Source organism: Bos taurus, chromosome 23 (assembly GCF_002263795.3).
Source record: "Bos taurus isolate L1 Dominette 01449 registration number 42190680 breed Hereford chromosome 23, ARS-UCD2.0, whole genome shotgun sequence".
Lineage (NCBI taxonomy): Eukaryota > Metazoa > Chordata > Mammalia > Artiodactyla > Bovidae > Bos > Bos taurus.
The window spans coordinates 24,597,133-24,619,850 of NC_037350.1; the positions used below are offsets into that span (position 1 = coordinate 24,597,133).

General features: G+C 40.8%; 1 protein-coding gene across 1 annotated transcript; it reads left to right on the forward strand.

The window, feature by feature from the left end:
- Window positions 1-8,829: 8,829 nt before the first annotated feature.
- On the forward strand, window positions 8,830-12,351 carry IL17A (interleukin 17A). Its single transcript, NM_001008412.2, is given in 3 exon segments — window positions 8,830-8,913; window positions 10,072-10,268; window positions 11,615-12,351. Coding segments are annotated over 3 exon segments (462 nt in total). The 5' UTR covers window positions 8,830-8,886; the 3' UTR covers window positions 11,853-12,351.
- Window positions 12,352-22,718: the final 10,367 nt, after the last annotated feature.

The window sequence follows — 22,718 nt, forward strand, 5'->3', positions numbered from 1 at the left end:
TAATACACTTCAAATGATACCAGTTTTATAAAATAACAGGAGCAATGTAATCCTAAAGTTTGTTTCTAATAACCAGGATTACGTGTTAATTTTGCTGTCTTTCTTTTGCTCCCACAACCAGGTCTCCTCTATTGTATATAACAGAAGAGCGTATATCACTTTCATGGTCAGAAGAAAAATGTATGTGTGTGTGTGTGCTTGTGCATGTGTAGATAGATGATAGAGAGATGATAGATTGATATAAAATATGTACATAAATATATATATATGGGGTGACAATTCTGAGTTAAGTTCAATACAATGTAAGGTAAATCTTGAAATTCCTTATCATCAGTGCAGCAGTATATAAACCAGGACTTGATTCCAAGTTATCATAGTGCCTAAGAAACCCAATTCATTATCAGCAAGCAGTCTGAAAAGTACAGAATATGAATAAAGAACCTGCATGACCCTGGATGACAGCTCCTTGGAAGCAGGGCCTTTCCTGCTGGTGCCCTGCTCTTTCCCCACAGCACACACAGTGCCCGGTATAGAACAGGCTGTTGCTGTTCGGTCACTAAATCACATCCGACCCTTCGTGACCCCATGGACTGTAGCCCACCAGACTCCTCTGTCCATGGGATTCTCCAGGCAAAAATACTGGAGTGGGTTGCTATTCCCTTCTCCAGGAGATCTTCCTGACCCAGGGATTAAAGACATGTGTCCTGCATTGGCAGATGGATTCTTTACTATGGAGTCATGCTCAAGAAAAATTTTTTAAATGAAGGGCTATTTCACCTCAGCCATATGAAAGCCTGAAGAAATCTCCCTACTTGCCCAAAGAGTAGACATTCAATTAGCAGATAACTAGTCAGATTCAATGTCTGACTCTCAGATTCAATGGTTTTAAAAAAAATCTGACAAACTCTGTCAGATTCTATTGCCCTGGTGTTCCTATAAAAGTTAATATTTTGTCAATATGTATTGACACATATTGGAGAAGGCAATGGCACCCCACTCCAGTACTCTTGCCTGGAAAATCCCATGGATGGAGGAGCCTGGTAGGTGGCAGTCCATGGGGTCACACAGAGTTGGACACGACTGAGCGATTTCACTTTCACGCATTGGAGAAGGAAATGGCAACCCACTCCAGTGTTCTTGCCTGGAGAATCCCAGGGTCAGGGAAGCCTGGTGGGCTGCTGCCTACGGGGTCACACAGAGTCGGATACAACTGAAGTGACTTAGCAGCAGCATTGATACATATATTATTTACTTTACTCCTTTCAGTAATCTATGAGTCATATTCTCCACTCTATAGGTATGGATACTGGGATGTACATGATATAATTTCCCCAAAGGCACACAGCTACCAAAGTGAGGCTGATATCTCATTATGGGAATGTCTGTTGCCAGAACATGTCAAACAGGAGCCCCGTATAAGCCCCGTATGAAAATTTTATTTCGAAAGGTAATGATAAGAAAAACTCTGTCTGTTCTAAGGAATTAGCTAGCTTCTTCCTTGCTGACAATGAGAACTATGTAACTGAATGTATCTACCTTTCTCTTTGGCTGCCAGAAAGCTCAGAGACAAATATAAACTCAATAGACTAAGACTTTGGGTTTTCTTTCCCCTGATCTTGACTTTTGACTCTCTTTTTGCCAGGCCTGATTCATATTTTTTACCTACTTTATTATCTGAATTTTTGTTATAAATCATCTCAAGTCCTTCTAAGGATTTTGGAATAAACGAACATAGCATCACTATGTATTGATTTTACTATATTTCCAGTCTTCGGAGAAACCACCTCACCAGAGGATCCTCTATGTTGTCTAAAAAGAAAAACCAATTCGCAATTTGTTCCGGGTCTGCATGTAGAATCTTGCATTTAAATACATTTTGCGGTTGTCTCTAAATCATATTAACTTCAAAATTGCTGCAAAGAAAATAAAACTGATAAGTTGATGGCCCAACCTCAGTGTGCGGTTTGGTTTGCTTGTTTAATTTTAGACCTTACTTTTCAGTGACATCCGTTCAGACTTGAAACTTCAGTCATTTTCTGACCTTAATTCTCAAGGTATCAGATGAAGTCAGCATTACCAAAGGGAAGCCCACCCATAAAAAGAAAATTTGCATTTGCCTGCTAACGTATTGGGATAGAATTCTAAATGCTTTGGTTTGAAAAGAAATGGAAAGTTTTCTGACCCACTTTAAATCAGTGTTTCAGTAAAATGCTAGTGAAAAACCTACCTAAGGAAGAGGCTTGGTTTCCATGAGGTTAGTAGTAATTATTACTCAAAGGAGAAACTGACATGCTCATCTGATGAGTTGGGTTGTGGATGTTCATGTAGACACTGGGGAAACACTGATGGATTGCGGTTGTTTTAAGATGACGTGATGTGATATATCTTCCTTCTTGTATGGCTTGGTTTCGTCACATCTTCCAAATATCATCTCAATGCTTTCAGTCCGGGAAAGATGTGTAAGAGCAAATCTCATTTACCCAGATGATGAAGGCATAATGGACTACTGGGGAGTCACCAGGGACAGAATACCTGTCAATCAAATCCCTCAGGTGGCCAAAGTCACAGCTGATCAACATTCTTTTGACTACATAGGATGAATTTGTTAAAATATCATATATCAAGGCATGTATGTGGAATCTAGAAAGATGGTACAGGTAAAACTATTTGCAGGGCAGGAATAGAGATGCAGATGTAGAGAACAGATATGTGGGCACAGGATACGGGGAGGGGATGCGATGAATCAGGAGAATGGGACTGAAATATATACACTACCATGTGTAAAATAGATAGCTAGAGGGAAACTATCGTATAACACACGGAGCTCAGCTCAGTGCTCTGTGGTGACCCTAGGTAAAGAGGGTCAGGGGGGGATGGAAAGGAGGTCCATGAGAGAGGGGATATGTGTATAAACATAGCTGATTCACTTCATTGTACAGCAGAAACTAACACAACATTATAAAGCAACTATATCCCAATGGAAAAAAAGAAAAAGACGTACAAAGAGTTTTGCGATCTGACTCCATCAGATAAAAATAGTCTGGTCTGGGCTAGATCTAGGCTCTTACAACATCAAAAATGAATAGCAAAAAATAAAATAAAATAAAATTTCAAAAAACGAATAGCAGAAGAAAGATAATTAGTCACTCACAGGAGCTGTTTACAGCGTATCTTCATCAACAACCCTGCAAGAGTTAGAATGACCAGTGGTGAAAAAACAGAATCCAGATGTTGGAAAAGGATTCTACCTCTCACCTCTCAGCCCTCACCAGTCCATTAACAATGATTCATTTAGAGCTTCTCTCTATTAAGAGCTCCTTCAATTTATCATGTCACATAAGGGGGGAAATTCCTCCACCAGCGATTTCAGGGAAAGTCTGTTACCTACCCTTGCAGAATTCCCACCCAACAGTTCATCATTCAGGACAGGCCTCAGAAACACAGCCATAGTGAATGCTTAACAGCTTTGCTCTGGAGATGAGCAATGATACTATCAGGCTGATATTAAGGTTGATTTTTCTTATTTAAAAAAAAAACCATGGTGATTTCACATATAGTAAGTTGTGATCCTTTAAACACATCAGCTTTAACCTCAGAGCCGAGCCTCTGGTACATAACACTATTAATACTTCAAAATTAGATGATCTAGATTTTGAACAACTGGATCTAAATCTGGACCTCAGCTAAATCCCAACTGTACTGATTCCCCAAGGCCCTCCAAATGACTCTGCTGCAAACATTCCCTTCCCTCAAAACCATGTCTTCCTATTAAGTGTCTGACATTGCTTCTTGTATGCTGGCCCACAAATTCAAAACCCAAAAAGATTCTTGGCAGCTACTCATTATCCTCTCTATAGTAAATGAAAATCAAGAGAAAAGGAGGCTTACTGGTGATGTGAACACCATGAGACAACATGACACCCATTTCTTTGAGTAGCCATTGTCTTTAAGGTGTAATCGGAGAAAGCAATGGCAACCGACTCCAGTACCCTTACCTGATACAGAAATCATTAATGATGGCACAGGGCCTCCTCTTCTACTCAGATTAGTGCTATTTTTATTTTAAAAGGCGCTAGAGTAGAAATAAAAAAGACAATAGTGATTATCTCCATGGTAACCCCACCACCTAAGCAAGAAATTATTTATTTAATTAATTTTTTAATGACAGTCTTAATTTAAGGAATATATATTCTTCCATCTCCCATGTTATTCTCTACTATAAGTAGAAGGGAATGCTGTTTGATAATGTAACACAGTCAAGGAGATTTGAAGATCATTTCCCTAAGTCAAGAAGCCCAGAGACACTTCACTAGGACCATCTCTTCCAAAGCATGCTTGGCTCCCAGGAAGCCAGCCTCCCAGCCTCCACCTGCTTCTCCTCCCCACACCTTACCCAGCTCTCAACAGCCAGGTTGCAGTTCCTGGTTACTTGTGGGTACCTGTTCCCCAGCCTTCCAAGAATCAGGACTGATAAATCTGAAGAAAATCACTAAGCGAAGTCATCACCCCTCATTTACTGCCCCTATTTGTTCTCCCACTATTTTCTTTCTTTAAAAATTCAGACAATCAAAGATCACCTGGTGCAAAAACTAATTTTATCAAAAGGGAAACTGAGCCTCAAGGACATGAAGTACCCAAAGGGATAGGTAGTTAATGGCAGAACTACAGCAAAAACCAAAGTGCTCTCTCATTGGGTGTTCTGGTGGTTTAGTCACTAAGTTGTGTTCGACTCCTACGATCCCATGGACTGTAGCCTGCCAGGATCCTCTGTCTATGGGATTCTCCAGGCAAGAATATGAAGTGGGTTGTCATTTCCTTCTCCAGAGGATCTTCCCAACCCAAGAATTGAACCTGGGTCTCCTGCATTGCAGGCAGGTTCTTTACTGCCTGAGCTATGAATTTCCAGTCCAGTATTCCTTCTGTCTCAACAAGCTAGGGTATAAGCCTGAACCAGCTGCCTCTGTAGATAACAACCCTTCCCATTCTGCACACCATCTTTCTACTTCTGACTCTTTCTCCAGCTCAAGTGTGCATCTGAGAAATCTGTGCTGCTCAAGACAGAGCACAACCGGCCCCGATCACCACCTCAAAATGATCATTTTTATACTTTTGTGAAAACTCACTTTACTTCCCATCCTTATGTTAAAGCAAGGGTTGGTATTGCAAAGGGGCACACAGGGTGTATTTCATTGACACAGGAGGCAGACACAGACAGGACAACTAGAATCAGTTTGTCCGCTTTGGCCAACAAACACATTCACCTTGACCTCATCCCTACCAGACAGCAGAAGCAAGAAATCCTCCATTTAAGGATGGTCCAAAACAGATCACAACCTTACCACACTGCCTTCAAAATGATCAGGATGGAAAGTCAAAGTGTTAGCTTAGTATGGTTATGGGGATGCAATTGGGTCCCAAAAGGAATAGTCAAGATTCCAAACTACCCAAACATTCTTCATATTGTAATTCAGTCAAAATATTGAGCACTTCCTATTTACTAGATACTATGTAAAGTAATACAAAGACTAATATCTTTCTAGCAGGAAAATCAGATACGCAAACAAATGACAGGTGATACACTAAAAATATACACGGACAGATGTGTAGCTGAGAGAAACCAGCAACACAGAAGCAATCTGTGAAGACCTATGTTGTATAAAGCCCCACATGAGGTACCATGGAAGTTACAAAGAATAACACGCTGGCTTTGAAGGATGACAATAAAATCTAAATTGGAAATAAACATTTGTCTTAAACATACTCTTCCCAGCCAAATAAAATACAGTACAAAATGAAGCAAGGACTTCCCTGGCTTTCTGGTGGTTAAGACTCTGCATTCTCACTGCAGAGGGCCCAGGTTCAATCCCTGGTTGGGGAACAAAGATCCCACAAGCCACGCAGTTGTGACCAAAAGAATAAATAACAAGTTACTGTAGAGGTAGGTAAAATCTCGTGTTGCGGGAGCTGCTCGTTCCAACTATAGTGATCAGGAGGGACCTCCAGACCCCAAAGATACATTTGAACTGGATCTGGAAGGACAAGGAGAATTTTGATATAAACTGAGGATGAGAAAGGGCATTTCAGAGACAGTACCTAATGAAAAATGTGCAGGCATTACAGATCTCCCTTGACTTAAGATGGTATTACAGGGAATTCTCTGGTGATCCAGTGGTTAGGACTCCACACTTTCACTACAGAGGGCATGGGTTCAAGCCCTGTTTGGGGTACTAAGATCCCACAAACTGAGAGGTGTGGCCAAAAAAAAAGGATGGGGTTACATCCTGATAAATTGAAAACATCTTGATGTGAATGTATTTAATACACTTTAACCCACCAAGCATCATGGCTTAGCATTGCCTAGTTTAAGTGTGCCCAGAACACTTACTTTAGCCTACAGTTAGGCAAAATCACCTAACACAAAGTTCATTTTATAATAAAGTATTGCATATCCCATATAAATGACTAAATAATGTGCTAAAAGTGAAAAATACAATGGTTGTCTGGGTACAGACAGTGGTAAGTATATCAGTTGTTCACCCTCATGATTACATGGCTGACTGGGAGCTGCCACTGCCCAGCATCACAAGAGAAGACAACACCACATATCACCAGCCTGGGAAAAGATCAACATTCAAAATCTGAAGTTCAGCTTCTAGTGAACACATATCACTTTTGCACATTGCAAAGCTGAAAAAATTGTAAGTCGAACCATCATTAATCCAGGGGCCATCTGTAGGAGAATAATCAGGAACTCCTGAGTCTAAGTCATGGAGTGTGGTGGAGGGTAAAACTGTAAAGTTTGCGGATGTTCAATACTAAGTCAAACATTTGAAAAGATCCTGATGCTTGGAAAGATTGAAGGCAGGAGGAGACGGGAACGACAGATGATGAGATGGTTGGATGGCATCACTGACTCAACAGACATGAGTCTGAGCAAGCTCTGGGAATTGGTGATGGACAGGGAGGCCTGACGTGCTACGATCCATGGGGTCACGAAGAGTGGGATACGACTGAGTGAACTGAACTGAAGGGGTTTGCATTTTGTTCTGTACACAACCAAGTGAGACAAGACACAATCAGAGCCATACTTTGAAGATCGTTATTGCAGGAATGTCGAAGGTGGGCAGAAGACAGCAATTGGGAGGAGCAAATGTGGCTATTAAAACAGTTCAAGTACACAAATGAGCCCATCTATGGAAAAGAAACAGACTCACAGACGTAGAAAACAGACATGTGGCTGCCAAGGTGGTGAGGTGGGGGGAGGGCAAGAAATGGAGCTGGGGTTAGCAAATGCTAACCATTGTATGTAGGATGGATAAACACCAAGGTTCTACTATATAGCACAGGGAACTATATTCAACATCCTATAATAAACCATAATGGAAAAGAATATAAGGAGAATGTATATATATGTATAGTTGAATCACTTTGCTTTACAGTAGAAATTAAAACAGCCTTGTAAATCAACTATACTTCAATTAAAAAAAAAAACAATGCAAGTGGGTAAGAGTCTGAGTTAGAGGAATGGCAGTAGGTTTGGGAATAGGAAATAGATGTGAGAGACACAGTAGCTGCTAAGATGGCTACCTGATCACATGTCGAGGAGGGACGGGGAGCTCACATTGACTCCATGTCTCCAAGGGTAGGTGGTGAGGTCAACAGCAGAATCAAGGAAATCAGGGCAAGCTGCATCCCACTTCCTCTTCTATCTGTAGCTGCTTAATCTACCAAGATCATCCATCTAACATTACCCCTGAGATTCATCTGTTCATGGTCTTCCTCACTGATTGGTCAGGGTCTGTCTAGCCAGAAGAACATCCCACTGCAAAGAAGGGGCAGAGAGAGGGTGACATGTCCCCAGCCACATCTACATCCCTCATTTTATCATCCTTGGGATAGACGTCAATATTCCCTAGGAGAAGCCTTTCTCAAGGACCTGAAATCAAAGTTCACTTACTTAGAGAGTGGAGAAAAAGAAGGAGGAACAATTTCCTTCTCTTTTTCCTTCTTATCCCCCATCTCTCCCCTCCTTTCTTGTTGTTATCATTGTCTGCTCTTTGCTGTCCTTCCTTTCTCTACCCTCACCACCTTTCTGCAGTCTCTACCTCCACTTTCAACTCCTCTCTTTGTCTGACTATGTTTCTTCATTCCTTCTTCCTCCTGAGGAAGTTGCTTGGTAACATGCAGTGTTAGACATGTCTTTGATAGTAAATCTCATGTCTCTCAAATCTAGTTATTTGTTCCTCAGGCAGAGTAGATGTTGAACAAAGCAGGTGTTAAATCAGTGAAATAATATATCCTGTCATCACGAAATTATGTATTGGTCTTTTGTTGGTTTGTTTATATGGCAAGACCTTGAGTAGTTTCTGGAATGATGCCCACCACACCTGGCTAGGAAATCTGGTGAGGAAAAGCACTATAGAATGGGAAATCAAGGCATACAGCAGAAGAAGACTGTCAGAAGTTTGAATGTGATGCCAAACTTTTATTTCCCTATGATCTGTTAAAAGAGAGGACATCTTTTATGGCAGCTTCATGCTTGCCCATAAATAAATAATTTCTCGGTCTCAGCTCAGCCCCTGACAAGTCATAGTTCCTTGAAGAATGAAGAGAGGACATGGTCTTTAAAAAATGGATTTCTGTTCTTCCCATTATCCTTCAGAAGCAGATTATTACCCGTCACGAAGGGGCGGTTTTTCTTTGACCTCATTTTGGGATGGAACTTTTAACCAAAACGGTGTCACCCCTGAACTCACTCCGACACGCCAACGCAAGCGACCACAAAAGGAGAAAAACCCTATAAAAAGAGAGACGATAGCACTACGCATTGTCCATCTCACAGCGAGCACAAGTTCATCTGTCTACAGTGAACTGGAAGGAACTACCATGGCTTCTATGAGAACTTCATCTATGGTGAGTCCTGAACTGATGTGTGATTCTCTTCTCGATTTAGGCCAGATCAATTTCTGGACTGCGGGCATGAAATTCTGGATTCTAACTATGGAAATACAGTCTATATAGGATGGGAAATGAAACCCTTGATAGATATTTGTCATTATTGAGCATTTTCAAGAACTGGTGCATATCAGTTTGAAAGATGAGATTAAAACTGAAAGATAGCTAGACTGGGGCTAAACCACACAAGAAGTGTCAACGTGACATTGTGCTGTAAGAGAGAATGCTTATTGAAAATCTGTTTCTCTGGGTACAAGGGATTTAATATAATTCTTCCACAGTGTTTTTCTTTAATTCAAAATAAGATGGGTCACTACCCTTGAAGATTTAATGTTTTGGCAGTGACTCTTCTTTCCATTATTGTATTATTATACTATAGTCTTGGTACACTAACCCTATTTTCTTAGGTATGTTTCCCAGCTTTTCCAAATTTACATATATTGATTCTGTAATCAAATTGGATTTCAAAAAAGATGCTTTAACAATATTTTAAAAACAGAGACCTTTTAATTCTAATCTAAAGTTATACATGCGTCTTTTTTGAAACCCAATTTGATTACAGAATCAATATATGTAAATTTAGAAAAACTGGGAAATATACTTAAGAAAATATAAGAGGGTGTTGAGTTTGGGCTTGGACATTTGCCAGTGGTACCAACAGAATTTCTAACTGATTCCACATGGATTTTATACAGCCCTTTATGTCTAAGGTGTGCATTCCCTTTTATGCAATGTTTCACAAAATGTAAGAGGAGATATCAATGGTGTAGAAGGGCATTTCTTCCTAGAAAATCAAGGTCATTACCCTTCCAAAGACCTGAGAGTGATGCATATACTGATATATTGATGACTTGCCATCTTCACTAAAATTACTGTCAGCCAATGAATAATGTGGTTTTTCTACTTTAAAAAAAAATGTTCAAGACTGGTAGAAATGCCATGGTCCTAATGTCACTTTAGTCATCTCATCAGCTTTTCACTTAACATATTTGAAAATTTAGTATAGATTGTCCTGGACCATAGAATGTTCTCTACTATCAGCAATTTAATCATTACCACAGTGTGTTAACAAAAACCATTGTAGTACTAACCCAATCTACCTCTCTCTCCATCCAGTCACTGCTACTGCTTCTGAGTCTGGTGGCTCTTGTGAAGGCAGGAGTCATCATCCCACAGAGTCCAGGCTGCCCACCTACTGAGGACAAGAACTTCCCGCAGCATGTGAGGGTCAACCTAAACATCGTTAACCGGAGCACAAACTCCAGAAGGCCCACCGATTATCACAAGCGCTCCACCTCACCTTGGACTCTCCAGTACGTAAGCACCCCAGATAAAACCTCTGCATTCTTCTACATCAGAAGAACACATCAGACTGCCAGTTAAATCATCTGAGGGGGGTGATATTACTCATTCAGAATCACCTGTCAAACCTGGAAGAGCCATTGTTCAAACTAGTGATTCTCCAATTTTCTTTCTACAGATTTCTTTCATAGATCACAGCTCTCCCCAGCCCATCCATAACACCTAGCCTACGAGTTCTCGATGTCCCCAGAATCCACTTAAATGAATGGTGGTCATCATTCTGATATTTATGACACCCCAAGTCTATTGTTTATTTACCCAAAAAAGAAACAGACATTTAGCATGGGAGATTAGTACTGGAATTCTCTTTCCCAGGGCTACCAGAGAATACCCTGGTAGAGTTTGTTGACAACAACAATCAATTAACTGGGATTTTTGTGCTTTTCTTGGTTATATTAGCACTGGGAAAAGTGGATTAGCTACTGGATTAGCTTGAATCCCAGTAGAAGAAGTGTTCCATTGGGTGTTTCACCGTTTTTTGACTTAGTCTTGAATTACATCCCCAACAGACTGACATTCGCTGTGTCTTTAATACATCTAGTGGTGGTGGTGGTGGTGGTGGTTTAGTCGCTAAGTCGTGTCCGATTCTTGTGATCCCATGGACTGTAGCCCACCAGGCTCCCCTTTAGACCCTATGATGGATCAAATACAAAATGCATTTTGATAATTTGATTTCAGGCAAATGATCTCAGTTATGTGGAGCCTACAGATTCACTTGTCTATAGGGTCTTTTCTTCTTACTTACTTACTTACCAAGAATAGTTCAAATAACTTAAACTAAGTCCAATCACTCTCTCAGCCAGAGGAGAGGGAGAAGGGAAAGTTACAGAGGGGCTTCAGATATTGTTTCCAGCCCTTCCTGTCACCCGTGGGCTCTGCTCCATCAGTGTGTTGTCAGATAAATTTGGATGCCTTTCTTGTTTCAAAGACAGACTTCATTAAGTCAGATTAGCAGCTATCTTGTTTCTAGATGACTCTTAGTTTTTTTAATCTATCAAATGCACCCTAAAAAAATATCCTTTATGACAAACAAATCCTTTCTGTAGTTTCAGTCTGTCTTCTTTTGTTTATTCTTCAAAGAACCTGGGGAAAGCTGATCATTGTTTCTTTTTTCTGTAACATTTCATGGGCTTCCAAATCCAAGTTTTTCCCAAATGGCTTGTTTTCCAGACTAATAGCACTTAGAGAATTTGCAATGCCTATCATGTCAATTTGCCTCCCTTTGCTTATTCCTGTTTGATTTCCTTACTGCTCTACCAGGAATTCACTTTCTTCCTGGCTTTTGTCTCCCCTGCAGCCGCAATGAGGACCCTGAGAGGTACCCCTCTGTGATCTGGGAGGCCAAGTGCAGCCACTCAGGCTGTATCAATGCTGAAGGCAAGGTGGACCATCACATGAACTCTGTCACCATCCAGCAAGAGATCCTGGTCCTCCGAAGGGAGTCTCAGCACTGCCCTCACTCCTTCCGGCTGGAGAAGATGCTGGTGGCCGTGGGCTGCACCTGCGTCACCCCCATTGTCCGCCATTTGGCTTAAGAGCTTTCTGCCTGACCCCTACTCCCCAAATTAGTTAGGTTTCCTGGGGAGTAGGCCCAGCCCCTTTTCTAACTAACATCATTTATGTATTTAATAAGCCCTGAAATAACTTTGGGGCATAAGATTCCACTTTGATGTATTACATGCTTTATTTTCTATTCTTTTAAGACAAGTTTCCAGATTTGTGAATATTATTATTTAAAAGGTAGAACCTATATTTATATGAGCTATTTATGGATCTATTTATGTTTCATTAGTCTTTAGAAAAAAGGTGAAATATATGAGTATCTGTTTTGCCTAGGGAAATCCTAGATAGGATTAAATAGCAGTTGAAAATGTCTGAGCTTGTACTACATATGGCTATAGAATTTTCTCTTGCTTGTCTGTTTGGAGTACATAACACAGCTGAAAAGAGACTAAATTTAGTTTCATATTTATTAACTTAATTTTGTAAATTATTGAGGCATTACAAGAGAGACAGCAAGTCTAACTGCTCTATTAAACTGTTGTCATAAAAACAATTTGTAATAATAAAGTTTGGGGAAAAAATTTGCTTCTTTATTCTTTTCTCATTAAAATGTCTTCAGAGAGGCCAGAATACTGGAGTGGGTATCTGTTCCCTTCTCCAAGGGATCTTCCCAACTCAGGGATAAAACCAGGTCTCCCACATTGCGGACGTATTCTTTACCACCTGAGCCACCAGGGAAGCCCAGGAATACTGGATTGGGTAGCCTATCCATTCTCTAGGGGATCTTCCTGACCCAGGAATCAAACTGGAGTCTCCTGCTTTACAGGAGGATTCTTTACCAGCTGAGCTACCAAGGAAGCCCTTCAGAGAGGTCAGCTCTTTCCTATTTAGAACGGTATGCAAATTTATCAATAGAACAAAACAAAGCATGCCTTTGAGTAGCAATACCCTCCACCCACCCCAATTCCAGATTCTCAGTTTTACTCTTTTCAAAACAATAGAAGGATTTCCCTGGTGGTCCAGTGGCTAAGACTCTGAGCTCCCAAGGCAGGGGGCCCAGGTTCAATCCCTGGTCAGGGAACTAGATCCCATGTGCTGTAACTAAAGATCCCACATTCTGCAACTAAGACCTGGAGCAGCCAAATAAATATTAAAAAAAAAAAAAAGACAATAGACGATGGAGACCCTCATACTATTATCCAGTGCTGCGGACACATACACTCTGGAACAAATTAAGCAAATAGAAACAATGGCCTTGGGAAAATGACATATCATTGCTAAAAAACATACAGGAGGAAAAAAAAGATCCTCCCCAAAATAGGACCTGAGGTTTGGCAGGAAGGAGGAAGTTCTGGGAGAAAACATTGTTTTCAGACTAGAATGGCCTGTGTCTCCCTGAGCTCTGGCTGCTTTTGAAGATTAATGTCAACCAGAGACCTAGAAAAGAACATTTCTCTCTTCTCAGGCCATAACCCTAGAACAGCCCCTCCAGCCCTTGGCCTCTAATTCAGTGAAGTCCAGGACACTGAAAAGAGCCACTGGGGCAAAACAAACTTCAAGCATGAGAAAAGTTCAGCCTAAGTAAAATAAAAACCAAACTGTATTCAATTCCAGAGTAGTTTCATGTTTCAAGTCATAACTATATTTCCCCATCATGGCCAAGCATGTCATCTTGCCCTACTTCTGGGCAACCTTGACAATTCTCAAGCTGGTCCCACAGGCTCCCTGCTTCTCAAAAGACCATCTTCTGCACTACTTTATTCCCTATGAACTCCAGCCCCACCCAGAGAACCATGGCTTTTCTCTGCTTCTTTGCCAATTCCAAACCCAAGGTCATCTTCTCCAGCCACGTCCTTCCAATGCTTCTGCACCCCGAGATCTTGAGTCTCATGACTGTCTCCCATCATGGTCTTCATACAAGAGATTCACTGGCAGCTACTACTAAAATTGTCTCACAGTCTCTGCTTTAAAACCTCTCCTTAAAGTATTGTTGTTCATTTCTCTTGTTTTCCTTGAATAGTAGTGGTGAAAATAATTGGTGTTTTGCTTTGGGATGGAGGACGAGAAAATGGCATATACCACCACAGTTCTAAACCATGATTTCTCACTAGACTGTATTCCTGGGAATTTTGAGAGTGGGAAGAGATGGTTGCTTTCCAAGCCTCTTCTCCCCTGATATGCATTACTTTCATTTTCCCTTCATTTCCCTCGGTTAGCACCATCATTCACCCCATCACCTCTGCTGGAGATCTGTGAGGCATCCCTGACTCCCCTCTTCCTCTTTCTCACTCCTGACACCCACACATCCCCAGACTCATGAAGTTTCACTTCCTGAAAGTTCTCCACTTAACCCTCCCCCTGCCCAGGTTCAGGACTTCATCTTTTCTCATTTCTCTCCTGCTATTGGAACAGCATCCCGCCTGTCGTCGCTGCTGTTGCTCCTTTCCCTTCAATCCATCCTCCAGTATCTATCTGTGGCACAAAATCAGACATGACACAATCAGACATAACCTGGCCCTGGTCCTGCCCTGTTTTTCATCTCATGTGACTTCCCACTTGATGTTTCACCCTGCCATTATCAAGTCCTCACTGTGACCACCACGCTGTCTTTCCTTCAGTGCCTGTGTCATGGCCCCTCTGTCTTGATGCCTTTACCACCCTCTCTTTCCTCTGTTCATACCCTGCCAGTATGGTCTGAATGTTTGTGTCCCCCCAAAATTCAAATCCTAACCCCCAAAGTGACGGAATTGGGACACAGGACCATTGGGGGGGTCATGAGGGTAGAGCCCTTTCTGAATGAGATTGGTGCCCTTATTAAAGAAGCCCCAGAGAGCTTCTTCAGCTTCCCAAGTGGCTCAGTGGTAAAGAATCTGCTTGCCAATGCGGGAGACATTAGGGGGACAGTGGAAATATCCTTAACATTTTGAGGGGGTTAAAGGCAGTGGAACAGTGAGATACTTGTTTTTAATTCTGGTTTTTTAGTTCTAGGTATTCTGATATTTTCCTTTATTTTTTAAAAAATTGAGACGTAATTGACATATAATACTGTGTTCATTTTGGGTATCAGTTCAGTTCAGTTCAGTTGCTCAGTCATGTCCGACTCTTTGTGACCCCATGAATTGCAGCACGCCAGGCCTCCTTGTCCATCACCAACTCCTGGAGTTTACCCAAACTCATGCCTGTCGAGTCGGTGATGCCATCGAGCCATCTCATCCTCTGTTGTCCCCTTCTCCTCCTGCCCCCAATCCCTCCCAGCATCAGAGTCTTTTCCAATGAGTCAACTCTTCACATGAGGTGGCCAAAGTACTGGAGTTTCAGTTTTAGCATCATTCCTTCCAAAGAACACCCAGGGCTGATCTCCTTTAGAATGGACTGGTTGGATCTCCTTGCAGTCCAAGGGATTCTCAAGAGTCTTCTCCAACACCACAGTTCAAAAGCATCAATTCTTCAGCACTCAGCTTTCTTCACAGTCCAACTCTCACATCCATACATGACCACTGGAAAAACCATAGCTTTGACTAGACGGTTTTGGGTATACAACATAATAATTTGATATATGCATATATCATAAAATGATTACCACAATGGGCTCCCCTGATAGCTCAGTTGGTAAAGAATCCACCTGCAATGCAAGAGACCCTGGTTCAAATCCTGGGTTGGGAAGATACATACACTGGAGAAGGGATAGGCTACCCAGTCTAGTATTCTTAGGCTTCCCTTGTGGCTCAGCTAGTAAAGAATTTGCCTGCAATGTGGGAGACCTGGGTCCAATCCCTGGGTTAGGAAGATCCCTTGGAGAAGGGAAAATTTTAGGGTACAACATAATAATTTGATATATGCATATATCAAAAGATGATTACCACAATAAATTTAGCTAAATCGATCATCACACATAGTTACAACTTTTTTTGGTTAGGATTAGAACTTTTAAGATCTATTCTCTAAGCAACTTTCAAATATACAATAGAGTGTTATTTACTATAATCACCATGCTATGCATTACAGTTCCAGGACTTCTTTATCTTGTAACTGGAAGTTTGTACCTTCTGACCATTTTCATCCATCTCAGTATTTTTTTAAATGTAAAATATCTTGCAAGTATGTTAAGCTTGTTTAATTTCTAAAAACAGTGGCTGACTTTATTTTTCTGGGCTCACTGCAGATGGTGATTCCTTGGAAGGAAAGTTATGATCAACCTAGACAGCATATTAAAAAGCAGAGACATTACTCTGCCAACAAAGGTCCGTTTAGTCAAGGCTATGGTTTTTCCAGTGGTCAGGTATGGGTGTGAGAGTTGGACTATAAAGAAAGCTGAGCACCGAAGAATTGATGCTTTTGAACTGTGGTGTTGGAGAAGACTCTTGAGGGTCCCTTGGACAGCAAGGAGATCCAATCAGTCCAACCTAAAGGAAATCAGTCCTGAGTATTCATTGGAAGGACTGATGTTGAAGCTGAAACTCCAATACTTTGGGCACCTGATGCGAAGAGCTGACTCATTGGAAAAGACCCTGATGCTTGGAGGGATTTGGGGTGGGAGGAGAAGGGGATGACAGAGGATGAGATGGTTGGATGGCATCACCGACTCGATGGACGTGGGTTTGGGTGGACTCCGAGAGTTGGTGATGGACAGGGAAGCCTGCGTGCTGTGGTTCATGGGGTGGCAAAGAGTCGAACATGACTGAGCGACTGAACTGAACTGAACTGAACTGAATTTCTAAAAATAAAGAAGATATAAGCCTACATCCAGGAGGAAAATATAAAATACCAAATCAGGAACCAAAATTATATTGATGTCAGACTTATCCACATCAAACACCAGGAAATAATGGAGTAAAATTTTCAAAGTCCAGAAGAACAGAAAGTATAGATCAGACAGCTTCTGTTCAGACAAGACCTCTTTGATCATCAAATGATACATTTGTGAAGTTTTATTGAGTTATGCACTTAAGAGCTGCACATTTCTCTGTATGCAATGGTTCAGTATGAATTTTGCTTAAGAAAAAAGAACAATGTCTAACATGTTGGTTCTCAATAAATAATTGTCAAATGAAAAAATAAATGACTCAAACCAAAATGCTCCATCAAATAATATTCTGTGAAGTCAACTAGAAGGCTTTCTCAAGCATGTGAGGACAGAGAAAAATTCTATGTGGGCATCTTCATGGTTAAAAACAACATTCAGAGATAGACTTTGGCTGGCTGACAGATGAATCAAAGCTAAGAATTCAATAACTCAAATAGGCACTTTATTCTTTATACTCTTTATATCCTGGATCCCTGTGAGCTCTGAAACAAACTATTCATTGGATTAAGTCTAAATAATATTTATAATGATGTTATAAAAGCTTTTCAAGTGAATAAAAAAAAAAAAACAAAAGAAATTGTAAAAAAAAAAAAAGGTAATATATCTTAAAAAAAAAAGCTAATAATAATATAATAATCATCAGCATCAAGATGATTGAGCATCAGCATCTAGATGATCTAGATCATTACCATCCTCTAAACCTGTGATCTAAATTCAGGGAACCAAGCCCCAAAATGGGAATGAAAACAAGGGACACGATACAAAGGCAGAAAATTCCTCAGCTTCACTAGAGTGAGGTCAAAAGTTATCACTCCGTTCTTGGCTTTGATAAGTAGATGGTTTAAAAGTCACCTAATGTGATAAATAAGCTAAAATCTAAATGTAACCATCAGTCAGTGTAAACAAATCGTAAGATAAGTCTCCACAAAGGATGAAAGCCAAAAGCAAAAGCACAAGAAAATACTGGGGGGAAAAGACATGGGAAGTATAAAATAAGGAACAAAATGAGCAAACGTTTAAAATTCACCTCTTAAAGAACAGGGTCTCAGTTTGTTTTTGTTTTTACTTTTGAATATCTAGACTATGGACCTGAGTACCAGACACACCCCTACCTCTGAGCCTTTGCTCTTGCTGGTCCCTCTGCCTGGCACACTCACTACTAGAAGCTTCACAGTCTTCCTTCCCCTCATTTGAGTCTTTGGGCAAATATCACCTTCTCAGTGAAAGTGTCTCTGACCCCCCTGACCCTCCCTCTGCAACTTCCCTGATTTAATTTTCTTCAACAGCATTCATCTCCTCCTAATACACTATTTTGGGGCTTCCTAGGTGGCTCAGTGGTAAAGAATCTGCCTGCCAATGCAGGAGAGGCAGGAGACACAGGTTCAGTCCCTGGGTTGAGATAATCCCGTGGAGTTGTTCAGTCACTCAGGTGTGCCCGACTCTTTGTGACCCCCATACACTGCAGCACGCCAGGCTTCCCTGTCCTTCACCATCTCCTGGAGTTTGCTCAAACTCATGTCCGTTGAGTCGGTGATGCCATCCAACCATCTCATCCTCTGTTATCCCCTTCTCCTTCTGCCTTCAGTTTTTCCCAGCATCAGGGTCTTTTCCAATGAGTCGGTTCTTTGCATCAGATGGCCAAAATATTGGAGCTTCAGCTTCAGCATCAGTCCCTCCAATGAATATTCAGGGTTGATTTCTTTCAGGATTGACTGGTTTGCTCTCCTTGCTGTCCATGGGACTCTCAGGGGTCTTCTCCAGCACCACAGTTCAAAGGCATCAATTCTTTGGCACTCAACCATCCAGCTTTCACATCCATATATGACTACTGGAAAAACCATAGCTTTGTTGGCAAAGTAATGTCTCAGCTTTTTAATATGCTGTCTAGGTTTGTGATAGCTTTTCCTCCAAGGAGTAAGTGTTTTTTAACTTCATGGCTGCAGTCACCATCTGTAGTGATTTTGGAGCCCAATAAAATAAAGTCTGTCAGTTTCCATTGTTTCCTCATCTGTTTGTCATGAAGTGATGGGACCAGATACCATGACCTTTGTTTTTTGAATGTTGAGTTTTAAGCCAGTTTTTTCACTCTCCTCTTTCACCTTTATCAAGCAGCTCTTTAGTGCCTTTTCATTTTCTGCCATTAAGGTAGTATCATCAGCATATTTGAGATTATTGATATGTCTCCTGGCAGTCTTGATTCCAGCTTGTGCTTCATCCAGCCCAGCATTTCACACAATGTACTGTGCATATAAGTTAAGAAATGGCAACCCACTCTAGTATTCTTGCCTGAAAAATTCCATGGACAGAGGAGCCTGATGGGCTGAAGTCCTTGGGATTGCAAAGAGTTGGACACAAATTGAGCAACTGAGCATAGCACAGTGGATTAACAAAGTTGTGTTAGTTTTGAGTGTACAGCAAAGTGATTCAGATACACATATGTAAGTATAATTTTTTTCAGATTCTTTTCCCTTGTAGATTGTTATGAAATATTGACCATAGCTCCTTGCACTCCTTGCACAGTGCAATAAGGATCATTAGATCCTTATTTGTTATCTGTTTTATGTATAATAATGAAAACCTCATGCTGATTGTCAAGACAAGCATTCAGAACATCTGCTCAAAAGCTATAAACTGACAGTGTAATAAGGCATCAAAATGTCTTTGAAGTACATGCAAAAATATTTACTACCCTTAATAAATAAATTCACATTGAACAATTCCCTATCAAAGTAGCCAGACTTATCTTTTTAACTGTAATACGGTTGGCCAGAACGTGCCAAATTGAGCAATTATTCACTGCTAGTTAATGTAAACAGATACAGCTTTATGAAAAGCAATTTGATAATTTCACTCAAGAACCTTAAAAATATTCATACTCTTTGGACCACTAATCATCTAGAAAGTTATTAGAGAAAAATAATATTTTAAAATATATTAATAAAACTACATACAAAACTATCATAGCTTATCATAAATATCATGAAACATTTTGAAATGTTAAAAATGTAGTAAAATACCTGAGTACAAATCAGGATGAGAGATAGAAAACTATTCAATTATTGTAAATCAGGTATTAAAAACAAGAAGGAAATATTAGGAACACAGGAATAAAAATACTAACAGGAATTAGTCTGGGTCATGAAGAATGATTAATTTTCAGGTTTTCTGTATAATATCCGATTTTAAAGTAACACCTATTTCTTTTTAAATGTCATGCCTTTATGATCTGAAAACTGGAAATTTTAAAAATAACAGTTGCTTGGTAATTTGAATAAATCATTTTAATTTTTAATAAAATTATGTGATGAATGCAAGGTATGTAATTACGTAAAAATGGCTCTGAGAAAGTCAATATGTGAAACCTGGAACCTCAGACCAAAAAATAAAATAGACAGTATAATTAAAAATAACATCAGATCAGATCAGATCAGTCGCTCAGTCATGTCCGACTCTTTGCGACCCCATGAATCGCAGCATGCCAGGCCTCCCTGTCCATCACCAACTCCCGGAGTTCACTCAGACTCACGTCCATCGAGTCAGTGATGCCATCCAGCCATCTCATCCTCTGTCGTCCCCTTCTCCTCCTGCCCCCAATCCCTCCCAGCATCAGAGTCTTTTCCAATGAGTCAGCTCTTCACATGAGGTGCCCAAAGTACTGGAGTTTCAGCTTTAGCGTCATTCCTTCCAAAGAAATCCCAGGGCTGATCTCCTTCAGAATGGACTGGTTGGATCTCCTTGCAGTCCAAGGGACTCTCAAGAGTCTTCTCCAACACCACACTTCAAAAGCATCAATTTTTTGGCGCTCAGCCTTCTTCACAGTCCAACTCTCACATCCATACATGACCACAGGAAAAACCATAGCCCTGACTAGACGAACCTTTGTTGGCAAAGTAATGTCTCTGCTTTTGAATATGCTGTCAAGGTTGGTCATAACTTTCCTTCCAAGGAGTAAGCGTCTTTTAATTTCATGGCTGCAGTCACCATCTGTAGTGAATTTGGAGCCTCCAAAAATAAAGTCTGACACTGTTTCCCCTGTTTTCCCATCTATTTGCCATAAAGTGATGGGACCGGATGCCATGATCTGCGTTTTCTGAATGTTGAGCTTTAAGCCAACTTTTTCACTCTCCACTTTCACTTTCATCAAGAGGCTTTTGAGTTCCTCTTCACTTTCTGCCATAAGGGTGGTGTCATCTGCATATCTGAGGTTATTGATATTTCTCCCGGCAATCTTGATTCCAAAATAACATAAAGTAAATAAAACAAGACAAAATAAAACTTTAAAACATCCAGGCCACCAAAATCATGGCCATTGCACCCCCTGGTGGCAGGAATGACAAGTAGGGAAACAGAAGGTAAGAATCCACACTAGCTGGGAAAAAACCACAGTTATCGCAGGGCGGCAGTGAGGAGATACCCCTCGTCCAAGGTAAGGAGAAATGGCTGCGCTTTGCTGGAGCAGCCATGAAGATATACCCCACGCCCAAGGTAAAAGAAACCCAAGTAAGACGGTAGGTGTTGCAAGAGGGCATCAGAGGGCAAACACAGTGAAACCATACTCAGAGAAAACTAGTCAATCTTATCACACTAGGACCACAGCCTTGTCTAACTCAATGAAACTAAGCCATACCCATGGGGCAACCCAAGATGGGCGGGTCATGGTGGAGAGATTTGGCAGAAAGTGGTCCACTGGAGAAGGGAATGGCAAACCACTTCAGTATTCTTGCCTTGAGAACCCCATGAACAATATGAAAAGGCAAAATGATAGGATACTGAAAGAGAAACTCCCCAGGTAAGTAGGTGCCCAATATGCGACTGGAGATCAGTGGAGAAATAACTCCAGAAAGAATGAAGGGATGGAGCCAAAGCAAAAAGAATACCCAGCTGTGTATGTGACTGGTGATAGAAGCAAGGTCCAATGCTGTAAAGAGCAATATTGCATAGGAACCTGGAATGTCAGGTCCATGAATCAAGGCAAATTGGAAGTGGTCAAACAAGAGATAGCAAGAGTGAATGTCGACATTCTAGGAATCAGCAAACTAAAATGGACTGGAATGGGTGAATTTAACTCAGATGACCATTATATCTATTACTGCAGGCAGGAATCCCTCAGAAGAAATGGAGTGGCCATCATGGTCAACAAAAGAGTCCGAAATGCAATACTTGGATGCAATCTCAAAAACGACAGAATGATCTCTGTTCGTTTCCAAGGCAAACCATTCAATATCACAGTAATTCAAGTCTATGCCCCAACCAGTAACACTGAAGAAGCTGAAGTTGAACAGTTCTATGAAGACCTACAAGACCTTTTAGAACTAACACCCAAAAAAGATGTCCTTTTCATTATAGGGGACTGGAATGCAAAAGTAGGAAGTCAAGAAACACCTGGAGTAACAGGCAAATTTGGCCTTGGAATACGGAATGAAGCAGGGCAAAGACTAATAGAGTTTTGCCAAGAAAATGCACTGGCCATAACAAACACCCTCTTCCAACAACACAAGAGAAGACTCTATACATGGACATCACCAGATGGTCAACACTGAAATCAGATTGATTATATTCGTTGCAGCCAAAGATGGAGAAGCTCTATACAGTCAACAAAAACAAGACCAGGAGCTAACTGTGGCTCATACCATGAACTTCGTATTGCCAAATTCAGACAGAAATTGAAGAAAGTAGGGAAAACCACTAGGCCATGCAGGTATGACCTAAATCAAATCCCTTATGATTATACAGTGGAAGTGAGAAATAGATTTAAGGGCCTAGATCTGATAGATACAGTGCCTGATGAACTATGGAATGAGGTTTGTGACATTGTACAGGAGACAGGGATCAAGACCATTCCCATAGAAAAGAAATGCAAAAAAGCAAAATGGCTGTCTGGGGAGGCCTTACAAATAGCTGTGAAAAGAAGAGAAGCGAAAAGCAAAGGAGAAAAGGAAAGATATAAACATCTGAATGCAGAGTTCCAAAGAATAGCAAGAAGAGATAAGAAAGCCTTCCTCAGTGATCAATGCAGAGAAATAGAGGAAAACAACAGAATGGGAAATACTAGGTATCTCTTCAAGAAAATCAGAGATACCAAAGGAACATTTCA